General features: G+C 39.3%; 1 protein-coding gene across 4 annotated transcripts in view; it reads left to right on the top strand.

The window, feature by feature from the left end:
• LOC147230055 (voltage-dependent T-type calcium channel subunit alpha-1I-like) overlaps positions 1-13,740 on the top strand; it is a 133,995-nt gene that overhangs the window by 9,860 nt on the left and 110,395 nt on the right. For all 4 annotated transcript variants that reach the window (XM_086153194.1, XM_086153193.1, XM_086153192.1 and 1 more), the window contains one exon: positions 5,846-5,943. In XM_086153194.1, the coding sequence (XP_086009320.1) occupies positions 5,846-5,943 (98 nt within the window). The remainder of the gene's footprint in view (positions 1-5,845; positions 5,944-13,740) is intronic.

Below are 13,740 nucleotides of genomic sequence, written 5' to 3'. Positions count from 1 at the left end.
CTAGAAATGACATAAATTCAAATGTAGTCTAGAGAGGAAAAACTGACGTGTCTTAAATGTGAGAGTTTAGCAGCAGGCGATCATTCTTACTCTGATGACTTGCAATCCGTAACGAAATGAAGCAAATGAACCACTTTTTAAAAACCCAAGCAAATCTCCAAGAGAAGCGCAACATTCAATTGAAACACTTTCAAATTAAAACGGAGGGGAGCTCTTGATTCGTTTCAAGGTAGAACCCAAACTAATGATCCACAATGAAACACAATGGATTTCACCATTCAGAAATTGTATTATTACTCTCGAAAAGGTTTATAATAATAATGAGAAGAAGAAGAATCATTATTATTATTATTATCATTACTATTATTATTGTTATTATTATATTATTCTTGGCAGAAGCAGTAGTAGTAGTGGTATTGTATAATTGTCATATTTTTATTATCATTATTATCATTATTTTTTAGCAGAGAAGTATTTTAGACTGGTGCAGGACATGTATGCTCGCTGTGAGACAGTGGTGTGGTGTGCTGTAGGGGTAACAGAGAAGTTCAAGGTGGAGGTGGGACTCCATCAGGGATCAGATCTGAGGCCCTTCTTGTTTGCAGCGGTGATGGACAGGCAGACAGATGAGGTTAGACAGGACCTCCATGGACCATGATGTTTGCAGATGACATTGTGATCTTTAGTGAGAGCAGGGAACAGGTTGAGGAACATCTAGAGAGGTGGAGGTATGCTCTGGAAAGGAGAGGGTTGAAGGTTAGTCGCAGCAAGACAGAATTTATGCGAGTTAATGAGAGGAAGACGGGTGGAACAGTGAGGCTACAGGGAGTGGAGATCAAGAAGCTGGAGGATTTCAAGGACGTAGAGTTAACGGGAAAAGGTTGGAATGGGTGGAGAAAAGAGTCAGAGGTATTATACGATCAGCCAGAATGAAAGGAAAGCTGGACAAGACAGTGGTGAGACCAAAAGACTGGAGGCAGAGCTGGAGGTCGCAGACATGAAGATGCAGAGGTTCTCTTTGGGAGCAACCAGGATGGAGAGGATCAGGAATGAGTCCATCAGAGAAACAGCACATGTTAGATGTTTTGGACAGAAGGTCAGAGACAGTTGGGTCATGGACAGAAGAGGGAGAGTGAATATATTGCTTGATGGATGCTGGAATTGGAGGCCTAGAGGAGATTGATGGACGTCATGAGAGAGGATATGAAGTTAGCTGGTGTGAGAGAGGAGGATCCAGAGAACAGGGTGAGATGGAGAAGGTGGAGACTCCTGAAGGGAAAAGCCCGAAGGAGAGGAAGAAGATGATTTGTGTTTCTTCGCAACTTGACCTCCGCAATCCTGTCACTTTAAAAATCAAGCCTTGGATTAACGCTATTTCAATGCTCTGTGTGTGTGTATGGCAGTATTGATAAGGTTGACTTTGAATATTGTTATTATTTATGTTATTACTATAATCATTATTATTATTGTTATTATTGTTGTTGTTGTTGTTGTTATCATTATTATTATTATTATTATTGTTGTTGCTGTTGGTGTTGTTGTTGTTATTATTGTTGCTGTAGGTGTTGTCGTTGTTTTATGTTGTTATTGTTGCTGTTGTTGTTATCATTATTATTACAGTTGACCCTATTTTATTTCTATTGATCATTTTTCTATAATGATGATTGTTATTATCCTGATTATCATCATTATTATTGTTAATTGTAGTTGTCGTTGCATTTCATCTGTGATTGCGATGTTGACATAGATACTGCAAGGATGTTTTATTGTCGGGGGAATAATTCTCTTCATAAAAGATCATTTTATTTAATTTTTCCAAAAAGCTTTGATGTGGTATCTTGGGTTTGTTATTTAAAATGTAACACGACTCGATCAGTGACTCGCTGATCTCAGTCCGGACACGACTCGACTGACTCGTTCTCACCTCGGAGATAAAAAACGTATCTTTTCCGCTAAATGTTACGGGCTCCGTTTTGATTAAATTTTGAAAATCAGGTTGCCATGGAAACATGGCAGCGCTTTTTAAGACAAGAGTGTCTCCAAAGAGCTCATCGGTTATGATTCTCTTTTTGTTTTGTTTCTTACATAAATAATACATGAAGGAGAATATCAAAACGCACACCTTCTTCTCTCACATCATTATAATAAATAACATTTAAAGCAAGTGAGCAGACGAAATATTACTGAGAAACATTACAGTTACTGCAAACGTCACTTGTTTTGTCGACGCGTTGAAAATATGCAGAATTTATGATATGCATCGATTGTATCTTTCTAAGCGCACAACATAAAACATTTGCAAAGAAAACCAGAAAAAGCTCACTTTTTTTTAATTCTCGATTCGGATATTGAATAATACGAATGAATAAGCGAATTTAAAATCTTGAGATTTTGTCAAGGATGCAGATGGGTCTCCCCGGCGGGGCGTCAGGGACACATTTCAGGAAAAACAATGACCTCAGTTTTGATGCAAGACGCTAAAAACGCACCTCGCGCTTCATATTTGACCACATTTAGCTCGATGAATATACTTCTATCTTCCGTGCACGAGATCACCGTCTTTCCCAAAACAATCCGGGAGCTTAGAGGTTTCCTTCTCTTTTACTGTCAAACACGGGATTGTTTCATGCAAATGAAGTTGAAAAGCTACTTTGTTGAGAAGAAGTTCAGCTCTGATGAAAGTGTGTTGTTAATTGGATAGCCGAGTCCCTGCAGCTTCGACGTGTCTCGATACAAGAAGGTTTTTTTTTTTCCCCCCCTTCTATCTCATGTTAAAAAACGTTTCTTTTTATTAGGTCGACCTAAGGTTTCCCCGAAGCACTTTCATATCGATACACACACACACACACACACTAGTCACATAAAAGCATGAATGAGATAAAGGCGTCACGAGCGAAAAAAGGAAAGTGAAAAATAGAGAACAATCATAAAAAGGAGGCTTGCGGCAGTCCACTAATTACCCTACCAAACACTGCAGCCTGATTGATGTGTACAGGAAGAGCCACTTCTATAGTGCTCACACACACACACTGCATGCACATGCTAACAAACACACACATCTGTGATCTTTATTTCATTTATTCTTCTGTTTATCATCCAGATGCAACTGGATCCCTGATGTTTTGGGGAGCTATTCTGTCTTAACAGCTTGTTACTCAAACCGATCTCTGACTAAAGCTGGGTCGAGCATACAACTTCTGCACCCTCAAGCACACCAAGGGAAGCCAAGTACACTTTTATTGTCCCTTTTGACTTTTTCGCCCTTTATTGAGCCCCTGAGCTGTCGCTGATACTATTTTGTTTTAGGCTTGTAGCAATAATGTACCTGTGCCATACTAGAAAGGCCCCGAAACGACAATTTCGCTCTTTTTCGTGCTGTGATAGTTTCATCAGGTGCCGTAGTGGCTCATCAACAGCAGCCAAGCAGAAAAAAAAAAAAAAAAAATGACATGATCAGAATAACAGGATTGGACAATAAAAGAGCCGGGAGTGAAATGAACATCAGAAAATGGTCTTTTAACATATTTACAGTTTCCTCTCCTGAGTCACCTCACACACACACACACACACACACTCATGCACGCCATGGACACAATGAAGCAAGAGTGATGATGCGCCGCGAGGGGAAAAGTTAACAGTGATATTTGCATCTCTTTGGTCACATGAGCATTTTTGAAAAACGAAACTGTGTGCGCATAACTACAATTTATCTTGTTATATTTTAATCTTAATTCATGACGCTCACTTCATTGATGAGTTTTTGACCCTACTCTTCCGGTAAGTATTCGGTAATTTGATGATTGATTGATCACTGTGATGCATTTATGTATTTCCTGTTGGGTCGTGCACTAAAATGGCTTTGGCCAACTTTTACAACGTATTACATGGATGTTTCATGACTTAACAGGTTTATTCCAAAGACACTTCGGGGTAAAATGTTATTTTGACTTCTAGCCAGGGCTTTACTGAAGATAAATGATTGAAAAAAAAATGCCAATATGACACTGATTTGACAATATTTAAGTTGATTTAGTTTATTTTTCGGAAGATAAATGATTGAATTTTTTTTTTTTTTAAGATGCTGATATGACGCTGATTTACTCGATTTTTACAGAAGATAAATGATCAAAAAATATTTTTTAAAGATGCTGATATGACACTGATTGACACTATTTTAGCTGATTTAGCAGATTTTTTCAGAGGATGAAAAAATTAAAAAATATTTCTTTTAAGATGCTGATATGACACTGATTGACAATATTTTTGCTGATTTAGTTAATTTTAACAGAAGATAAATGACTGAAAAATATATTTTTTTAAAGATGCTGATATGATGCTGATTTAGTAGATTTTTGCAAAAGATAAATGATAAAATCATTTTTTTGGAGATGCTGATATGACACTGATTGACAATATTTTCACTAATTTAGCAGATTTTTACACAAGATAAATTATGTGGGGTTTTTTTGTTTTGTTTTTTAAGACGCTGATATGACACTGATTGACAATATTGTCTCTGATATAATGGAGGTAAATTAAAAAAAATATATATATTTCTGTGACCAGACTTTGCATCATCACAATGCAAATATCCCATTAATGATATTAGCAGAAAGATTATTTAACCTGGTTCCAGAATCAATTGAATCCAAGTGCAATCTGATAAAACTGTATTCATAATTTAAACAGTTTGACTCTCTTTCGTGATAAAATCCGCTGAATATTAAGGCAATGAATTCAGAAAATAATTACTGTTATCCTACTTTTGACTGTACTTGGGAGACAAGCCCATATTCTTACATAAACACATTAACAAGCAGCTCCAGAGAATAAAAAAAAGAAAAAAATCCGACGTGACGTGCACTAAACATTGCATCTATTGATCTCATATCATAGCGCGCCTGCCAAATTATTTTTTGTTTTAAATACTTTTTTTTTTTTTTTTTTTTTTTGCTTGTGCTTGTCTGCTGGAGGCTACAACAGCTCAAGCACTTGTAACAAATATGTGCGAGTGTGTTGCTGCAGACTTGATGACTCAATACAACCATGAAGAAGCGAGTGGAAAGAGCTTCCCTGTGGGATCCTTAAAAAAAAAAAAAATATATATATATATATATATATATATATATATATATATTTTAAATGGCATAGTAAATTCCTCTATTTATGTTGTCAAAGCCAGCGGATGTGCTAACGGGTGCTATTAGCATTTGGTAGCAGCGCTACCGTTGTTGGCATCACGCCGCCACAGCGTCGTAGCCTCTGGCGCATCGATTTTGTCCACACACACTTTAACTCACATTACACCAATTCCCACCATTCGCACGCATTTATAACACATTCGCTTCACGGAAGTATTTTGGTGTTAATGATCAAAGTTGTGTATCATAAGTGTGTTACACGCGAAACACAAGTACGCGCGGAAATACACACAACGTGTGGCCGTCCTCCTGTGAAAGTGCTTTAGGTTTGGGGGCAGAAACAGCTTAGCCACGCTGTGGAAATGACTCGCTAACAGATGCCAGGCTCCGACTGAGCCACAACATCCTGCAGGCAACACTTAGAATAGAAATGAATCCTTTTTTTTTTTTTTTTTTTTTTTCCCCCCCTTTGCTTTCTTTCTCTTTCTCACCTCCCTTTCATGTTACTCTCTCCTTTTTGATGCTTTGTCACTTTTATTCCCCCACCACTTTCTCCGGGAGAGATGTGTCACTCAGTCTGTATCGCTGAGGTGAGATCGGATCAAAGAATGGCCACGTATTCAAAAAAAAAAAAAAAAATAGAAATGTAAAATGCTGTTCCTAATTGTCTCTTTTTTTGTGTGTGTGTGTGTGTTTGCATCCAGGATGGTTGAATACTCACTGGACCTGCAGAATATTAACCTGTCAGCCATTCGGACGGTACGGGTCCTTCGCCCTCTTAAAGCCATCAACAGAGTGCCAAGTGAGAACATTTAAAATATTTTATAGCCGATTGTAGCGCAAGTGTTCCGTCATGTCGCCCGTCGGTTGCTTTGTGTGTGTTTCCTCGCGTCTGATGATAAAGTAGTGATACATCTTCATGAAAATTCATGTGTATGGGGTTACATCTCCATCTTTTTTTGTGTGTGTGTGTGTGTGTGTGTGTGTGTGTCCCCATGACACCTGTTCCCCACGGGGATCATTAAACATTCATCTTATGCTTAATCACACAGCTTCCGCCGACACTGACTCACAGCTTTATTAGATTTACAAACATCGCTTAACGCCGCTTCGCTGATCAAAAAAACAACAAAAAAAGAAAAAAAAAAAAAAACTGGACAGACTTTTTCGCCGCGGGTTATTTTGATTGACATCCCATAATGGTCTTTGTTGGTGCAGGTGTATGATGAAAAATTCTGAAATCGAGTACGCGTACAAAGAAAAAGAACAAAAACGTACAAATGTGTGTGTGTTTGCAATAGAAAATGGGAAAATGCATTCATTGAAATGTATCTCGATACCTTGAAGATGATTAAAATGACAATATGAACTCTACAAATGATAGAAAATAATACATTATTAACCTTCTGAGCTCTATTTCACACAACTTGTTCTTTTTCAGCACTTCATAAATGTTTCCCCTTTTACTAAATTCAGGCCGATGAGCCTGAAAATTGAATGTCCGGCCAAACTTACGATTTCGCAAACTGGTTGGAACAAATGCTTGAAGATTTTGGGACATTTATTGAAATGAAAACATCACTGATAATTGTTCAAACATTTTGAAGGAATCTTGAATTATCTAGAGTTTTGAGAAAGAAAATATCTGAAGCGATTATATATATAAGTATGTATGTATGTATGTATGTATGTAGGTGTGTGTTTGTGTGTGTCTGTCTGTGTGTGTATATATACATGCATATATGTATACATATATGTATATATATATATGTGTGTGTGTGTGCATGTTTGTGTCTATGTGTATATACATATATATCTACATGTATATGTGTGTGTATATGAGTGTATATATTTGTATGTGTGTGTGTGTGGTTGTACATATTTATATGTATGCGTATGTATGTATGTATGAATGTTTGTAAGTGTGTATATATGTGTGTGTGTATACTGCACATATATATATATACATATGTGTCTGTGTGTTTGTATGTGTATATACGTATATATATATATATATGTACATATATATGTGTGTGTGTATGAGTGTATATATATGTATGTCTATGTATGCATGTATGTATGAGTGTGTGTGTGGGTGTACATTTGTGTGTGTAGATAGATAGATAGATAGATAGATAGATAGATAGATAGATAGATAGACATTAATTTAATTTTATTTTATTCCTGCATTTATGTAATTTATTTATACAGCAGGATTGCTGAGTACTCTATTTTATTCTACTGAATTTCATTTATTTTTATTTTGTTTTTTTTTTTTCCCTGCATTTATGTAATTTACTTATACAGTCGATAGACAGATAGATCGATTGATAGATAAGCTCTATTTTTATTTATTTATTTATTCATTTATTATTTTATCTTATTTTTTCCCTGCATTTATGTAATTGATTTATTCGATAGATAGATAGATAGATAGATAGATAGATAGATAGATAGATAGATAGATAGATAGATAGATAGATAGAGCTGAAGCTCATAAAAGATTTTCAGCTCCATTCACAGATTATATTTGTATAAATCCATAATATTCTTCTTCATCGGAAGAGTCGAACTATCGACTGTTTGAACCAGATTGCGACTCGGTCCTGTGACCCCGTTAGAGGGAAAGATAGAAAGAGTGAAAAAACTATTTGTCCGATATTTTCCGGGATCACTAGTTTGCTCTGAAACATCCGGGGATCTTCCTTCCAGCTCACACCTCAGTTTGTCACCCTCTACCAAAATCGGGACTATTATAGGATGGAGAAAGGAGGAGAGGGCTTTGAGTTTTAAAAAGGCTTTTATTCAAACAGTGGGATTTAACATCAAACAGTAAAAAATAAACAAAAACATAAATTACACAGCCTAATTTAGTCCGAAGCCGAAAGAAAGAAGGCGTTCGGCCCAAAAACAAAACATTATTTCCCACGTTGTCAGTTCGTCTCAAAAACAGACACTTTCTGATCCACGAGCCATGTTTTTTGGGTCACTCGTGCGGCTAATGTTAGCAATAAGCTAGCAAAACAATATATAAAAATATATCACGAACGTGATGTATTATTGTTCTCTCTGGAATTAGTTGATCCCAAGACCAAGAAACAAAACCTGAAGCAAATAAATAACAATCCGAGTAAAATATTTGGAGTAAAATAAGACCTTAAAACACTTAAAATAAATAAAGTTCTTATTCTTATTTTTAAACTCTCCCATCACCCCGGGATCGAAACGCCCTCGTCTTTATCTGCTCCGCACGATTGGGCCTCATAAAGTCGTCCACTGTTGGTTTTTCAGAAGGTACCTCGTACTGGAACCACCCAGTTGCCTCTCAGGGGGAAAAGCAATCCAGAAAATCCAACTCAACTCTTTAACATCTGGAAAAAGATTTGAAGGTTTAGAACCTTGAGACGGACGATAGCAGGGTGTTGAAAGTCACCAGCAGACCATCTTGGTCCTCCCGGTCTTCTATTCTTGGGAGGACGGTTGACGACTCACGCCAGAACCGATCTGTCAGAAAGTGTTTCTGACGCGTTGAAAAGGCAGCGCAGATTTCTTTGACAGCCCTGCTAACCGGTCTGACAGAGGTGATCCGTCCCTCCGAGGGGACGTCTGGAACATGTGACCCACCTTTGCAAGGCCGGCCTCCCTGAAGCTTGAAAGAAGCAAAGACGCCGACCTTAAAAAAGTGTCTTGGATCGACGGTTCTTCAAACCGCCTTGAGTCCGAGGGTTCATTGGACTCTGCGAAGCTTGAAGGACCGAGTGCTTCCAGGGCTTCGGTCCACTTTGATCGCCCAAAACCAAGACGCCGGTCTTTCCTCAGAACCAGCTTTGCTGTTTCAAGCCTTCTTGGCCCCGAAGTCATGAAGAATCTTAGTGGTAGTGTCGTCTGAAAGTGTAGACCAGTGGCCCCCAAACTCCGGCCCAGGGGTCGGACACACCCGGCGTCCACATTTTGCCCGATTCCTGAACTACACCAGAGATGAATTTTGATTTTTCTTGACTTAAAACCCGGACACACCCCTGTCAAATAACACGTCGAAGAGTTAGATAAGAGAAAAAATAGATTCAGAATGCAGGATGTTTAACCCGGAAGGTGTTGGTATCTGGTTTTCACAGTGAATTTGATGTGAGAGCTGCAAACAGTTGTGAAGAAAGTTAATGTTCCTTGGTCTTTTTTCCTGTGAAAAACTTGAAAAGGGTTATTTTTTTATTTCCTCATTTGTTTTTTCCTGTCAAGATCCCAGAAAAGGTTCCTTTTTGGTTATGCGCGACTTTCTGGAAATCAATACATGTTTACGTTTAGACACCTCTGCTCTACAAACTGGCCCGACTCCCCGTCAGAGAAGGGAAAAGTTTTGGGGACCCCTTGTTTATACCTTTCCTTGAAACATCTGTAAGGCCTCTATCGCGCTCTGCCAAAGGAAAGTAAAGTATTGCCGCTTGGGTTCAAAGTTTCCCAGATGTATCCAAAACGATTCGCTAGAAATCTCCCACGAACTCCCCTGGAAGTATCAACGCAAAAGAGTCGATTCAAAAACGGCTTCGAGACGACTTTCCCCCGACGGAGGCCGGCAGGCAGACTCTCATGGTCAGAGTTCATCGACCCCCAATAAAGTCTAAACAAAAGAATAAGCCTTTATTTGGTGGTAACTGCAAACGAGGCCTTAGTTCCCGTTGAGCAACAGATCCAACAAGCTCGAAAAAAATAAGAACTCGGGGCATCCGTATCCAGATTGAAGTGCTGAAAACGAAACCAGCTTTTATTTCGTGCTCAAGGTCGTCAATTGCCGTATTTGTTCTAACAGAAAAAAATATCAAGTGTTCTGCTGAAAGAACACCCCGGAACGGCGCTCTGACAAAGCCCTGCAAACAGCTTAAAAAGCAAAATAAAAAAGCCAGAAAAAGTCTGTCCTCTAAAAGGTGGTTGTTAAGATCTCAACACGACCCAACTCATTGACCAAGAGACACAAAGGTGTCAAAGGTCATAAAAAGATGGTCTCAAACAAACCCACTGGAATTCCAGTATATTTCATTTAAGTACTTTGTTCAGAAGTGTTTTGAAGATGTGGAATCTGTGCAGCCTGGCTGCAGACGGCTAATTTCTTCAGGTCCTGACCCACGTGTACTGTCTGGTTTGTGGGCGTTTTATCCCGCAAGCCAGTCATGATGTCAAATAATGATCGTTCAGAGGCTCTGAGATGATTGCGGGTGGAGACTTGAAGCCTATTTTATCAGAACAGTTGAAACTTCCGTACACCTTCCCGCAGAGCAGATCGCCGCAGACCTCCAAACTTCACGTGGGCTTCGGTGCAGAAGAAGAGCGCCCAGAGAGTTTCATAGAATGGCTTTCCACCGCATCGGAAGTGCAATGCGAAGGGATGCGGCGGCGCAAAGCATGCCGACACCGGACTCTAGAGCGGCGGAGATGCTTCTCCATCTGGAAATCCGAAGGACGAGTCCAGGTTAGGAGGTCTCCAGGAAAAGGCTACTTGTCCAACCGCAGTGTACCAAGTGAGAAGTTCAACGGAGAGGGGATTATTATGGAGGCTTGTTTTTGGCCCCTCAGTTCCGGTGAAAGGAACTCCAAAAGCGAAAGCATACCAAGACATGTTGGACAATTCCATGGGAACAGTTTGTTTGTTTAGAAGTTTATTAGGACAGTGTACAATTACATTAAGCACAGAGTCAGAGATGTTTGTACTAGGTTATAGCTCATAGCTAATTTCCATTTGGAGTTGGACCCTTCCCGTGAACCGGTGCACAAAACAAGATCCATAAAGAGATGGACGACGGAGTCCCGACCTCAACCCCTTAGAGCACCTTTGGGATCAATCATACACCTTCTTGTGCAACATCACAAACCTGGAAGAACGCTCAAAAATGTCCATAAAGTCACTCCTGGATCTTGTGGATGGCCTTTCTAGAAGAGTTGAAGCTGTTCCAGCCGCAAAACGTGGACCCACGTCTTGTTGAACCCTGTGGATTAGGAATTATAGCAGTTCATATGGGAGTCAAGCCAATACTTTTGTCCGTACTGTGTCACCACACAACACTTATCTGATCATTGATATGAAAAGCTAAAAAGTGAGCAAATCCAAGGCAGATACTTTCAGTCTTACATACCTGCACCAGAAAGGCAAGAGACGGGAGGAGGCCAGAGGAGCTCAGGCAGCCAGGAAATTTGTTTTCGTTGCAGTTCAAGGGAAGTCTTCCATCTTTGTCTCGGAGCAGCAGGAGTTGTTTCAGTCACCGTGAGGGAGACGATGGACTTTTAAAGAACCAGACAAATCTGAGGCTCATCTGTGGGACATCATGTCTTTTTTTTTTTTTTTTCCCCCCCATCCCTCATTTTCCTGCACGCCCTCAGGCCTTGTTTCATCCTAATTCCGCCTCTCCTTCCACCACCTCTTTTCTTACCAATTAGTCCTAATGGAACGGTGGCCTAATGACAAGGTCCTTGGGGAACAAACACATTTAGACTCCCCTCTCGCCGCCTCCACAGACATAAACTCGCCAGTAACACGTTGAATCCCTCCAGTTAGTACCAGCAGATGACAAAAATTAGGAGCGCAAAAAGAGCAGTGGATACTAATGAATAACATTTCACATTTCTCTCTACGCTTCGGATAAAATGTCAAAACACAGAAAGCGTCTGACCTCGTAAATTAAGGTCTACAAGGGAGCATATTTTCAAATTTAAAAAGACAGAGGGGAATAATGCGCAGACGCCGCAAACTGTAAACTTTTTTTTTTTTTTTTTTTTGCACGATTGAGCTTCATTTTTATGCGTCGAACCCGAAATACATCAAGAAAAGCTCTTTTCAACGACACCATCGCCGTAACCTTTGGTAAAATTGCAAATAATAATTTGATCCACTCTTTTTTTTAGGGGTAAAATTACAAGGGGAATTTTGCCGGCCCTTGTTTTAAAAATCAAAACATCACCTCAGCGTAGAAAATGGGATTATTTATGAATAAAGTGATGACGCTGACGCCGCATCATCTTTGTGAATCGTCGTTCTCGGTGCGTTGATGTGACTTTAATGTGTCAAAGTGTTTACTAAGACACTTTATAGTTTCACTGAGACACTTTATAGTTTATTTTTATTTCTAAGTCTGCCTTTTTCTTTTATTATTTATTACTGTTATATTTTCTGTAACTCTGGCACAACAATTTCCTTCGGGATTAATAAAGTTTATCTTATCTTATCACTCACGCTCAGCTTCTCCGGCGTCATCGATCGCTCTTTTTGCCATTTGATCGCACCGTTTATAATACATATATATTATATATCTTACCCAACTGTAGATCAATCAGTGAGGAGCGGTGAGGTTCATGGCTGGTGAGGCGCTGACGTCGTCACCGTCAGATTTACAAACATATCAACCCTACAGAGAAGCTTATTCACCATTTTATTGGCAGAAGTTGACGTGTTTTGTTTAAAATATCATATCAGCATTCTTTGCATATACAAACTGTAGCATAGAAAAAAAGCACACGTTAAAAAAAGGTTATTATCTCTTACCTTTACTTATAAATGAAGTCTCCCGAAGAAAAGCGTCATCAACATGCTTGAAGAAGTCTTGCTTATCTTCTGTAGCCGAGTAGTAAGAAGGATCCCTGGGATCAGCGGCGCCCCCTAACATGAGGCACCATCACTGCCTGCCTCACCTAATGTCTCTTCACAGTCGTTTTATGATTACGAAAAACATGTTACAGTTGTTGACGAAAAACATTAGACGCATTTCGTTCATATATTAAGTGTTTTTTTTAAGTGACATCCACAGAGACAGCAATACGGTCTCAGTGCATAGCATGCTAGTACAGTTAGCAGAATCATTGCGCAGTAAATATTGGGCTCAGCTGGTTGCTACGTCCCCGCACGTCTCTTCTTCATATTTGATCGGTAAATGTGATTTTTTTTTTTTTTGTGAATTTGAAAAAAAAAACTAAAAATGGTATAGTAAAAATCACTGAATAAATATAACCATTTAATTTATTTTTTCATCTTGCATTTTTTTCTTTCCGTGACGACAGGTGAGGCCCGGCCTCCCCCTGCCTCTACTGACTGCACCTCACTGATATATCATGACATATAAAACCAAACTATAAAACCGCAAAAAGGGAATCCGCTTGGTTACTTCATGGATTTCTATCTCTTTTACTGTAGCGGACATTAATGTGCTCCATTACTCCCAAAACCCACTAGAAAAAGCGTTTTCTCATATCATAGGTTACCACCACAACCACGCCCACATAACACACTCATCAGGTTTCAGTGGATTTCATCCTCCGACACACACACACACACACGCACACATTCTGATGAGTCTCAACTGCTGTCATTAAATCTCACTAATCACATCCTGTCATGTCATCACCGCGGGCCGGGACGATGAGGTCACCGTTATTTGACAGGGGATAACACTTGTTTGCAATTAAGCTTCATTAAGGACCAATGACACCTCCATCTTTGTAGTGAGGTTTGTGTGTGTGTGTGTGTGTGTGTGTGTGTGTGTGTGTGTGGTGATTGTGTTTCTAAATTAGGGAAGCTGTGAGGAGGGTTCTTGTCAATAAACCCATTTTCATCTCACCATGT

Source organism: Fistularia commersonii, chromosome 10, assembly GCF_037954325.1.
Source record: "Fistularia commersonii isolate RoL2024-O1a breed Wild chromosome 10, RoL_Fcom_v1.0, whole genome shotgun sequence".
In the NCBI taxonomy this organism is placed as follows: Eukaryota; Metazoa; Chordata; class Actinopteri; order Syngnathiformes; family Fistulariidae; genus Fistularia; species Fistularia commersonii.
This window is presented reverse-complemented; position numbering and strand designations above follow the sequence as displayed.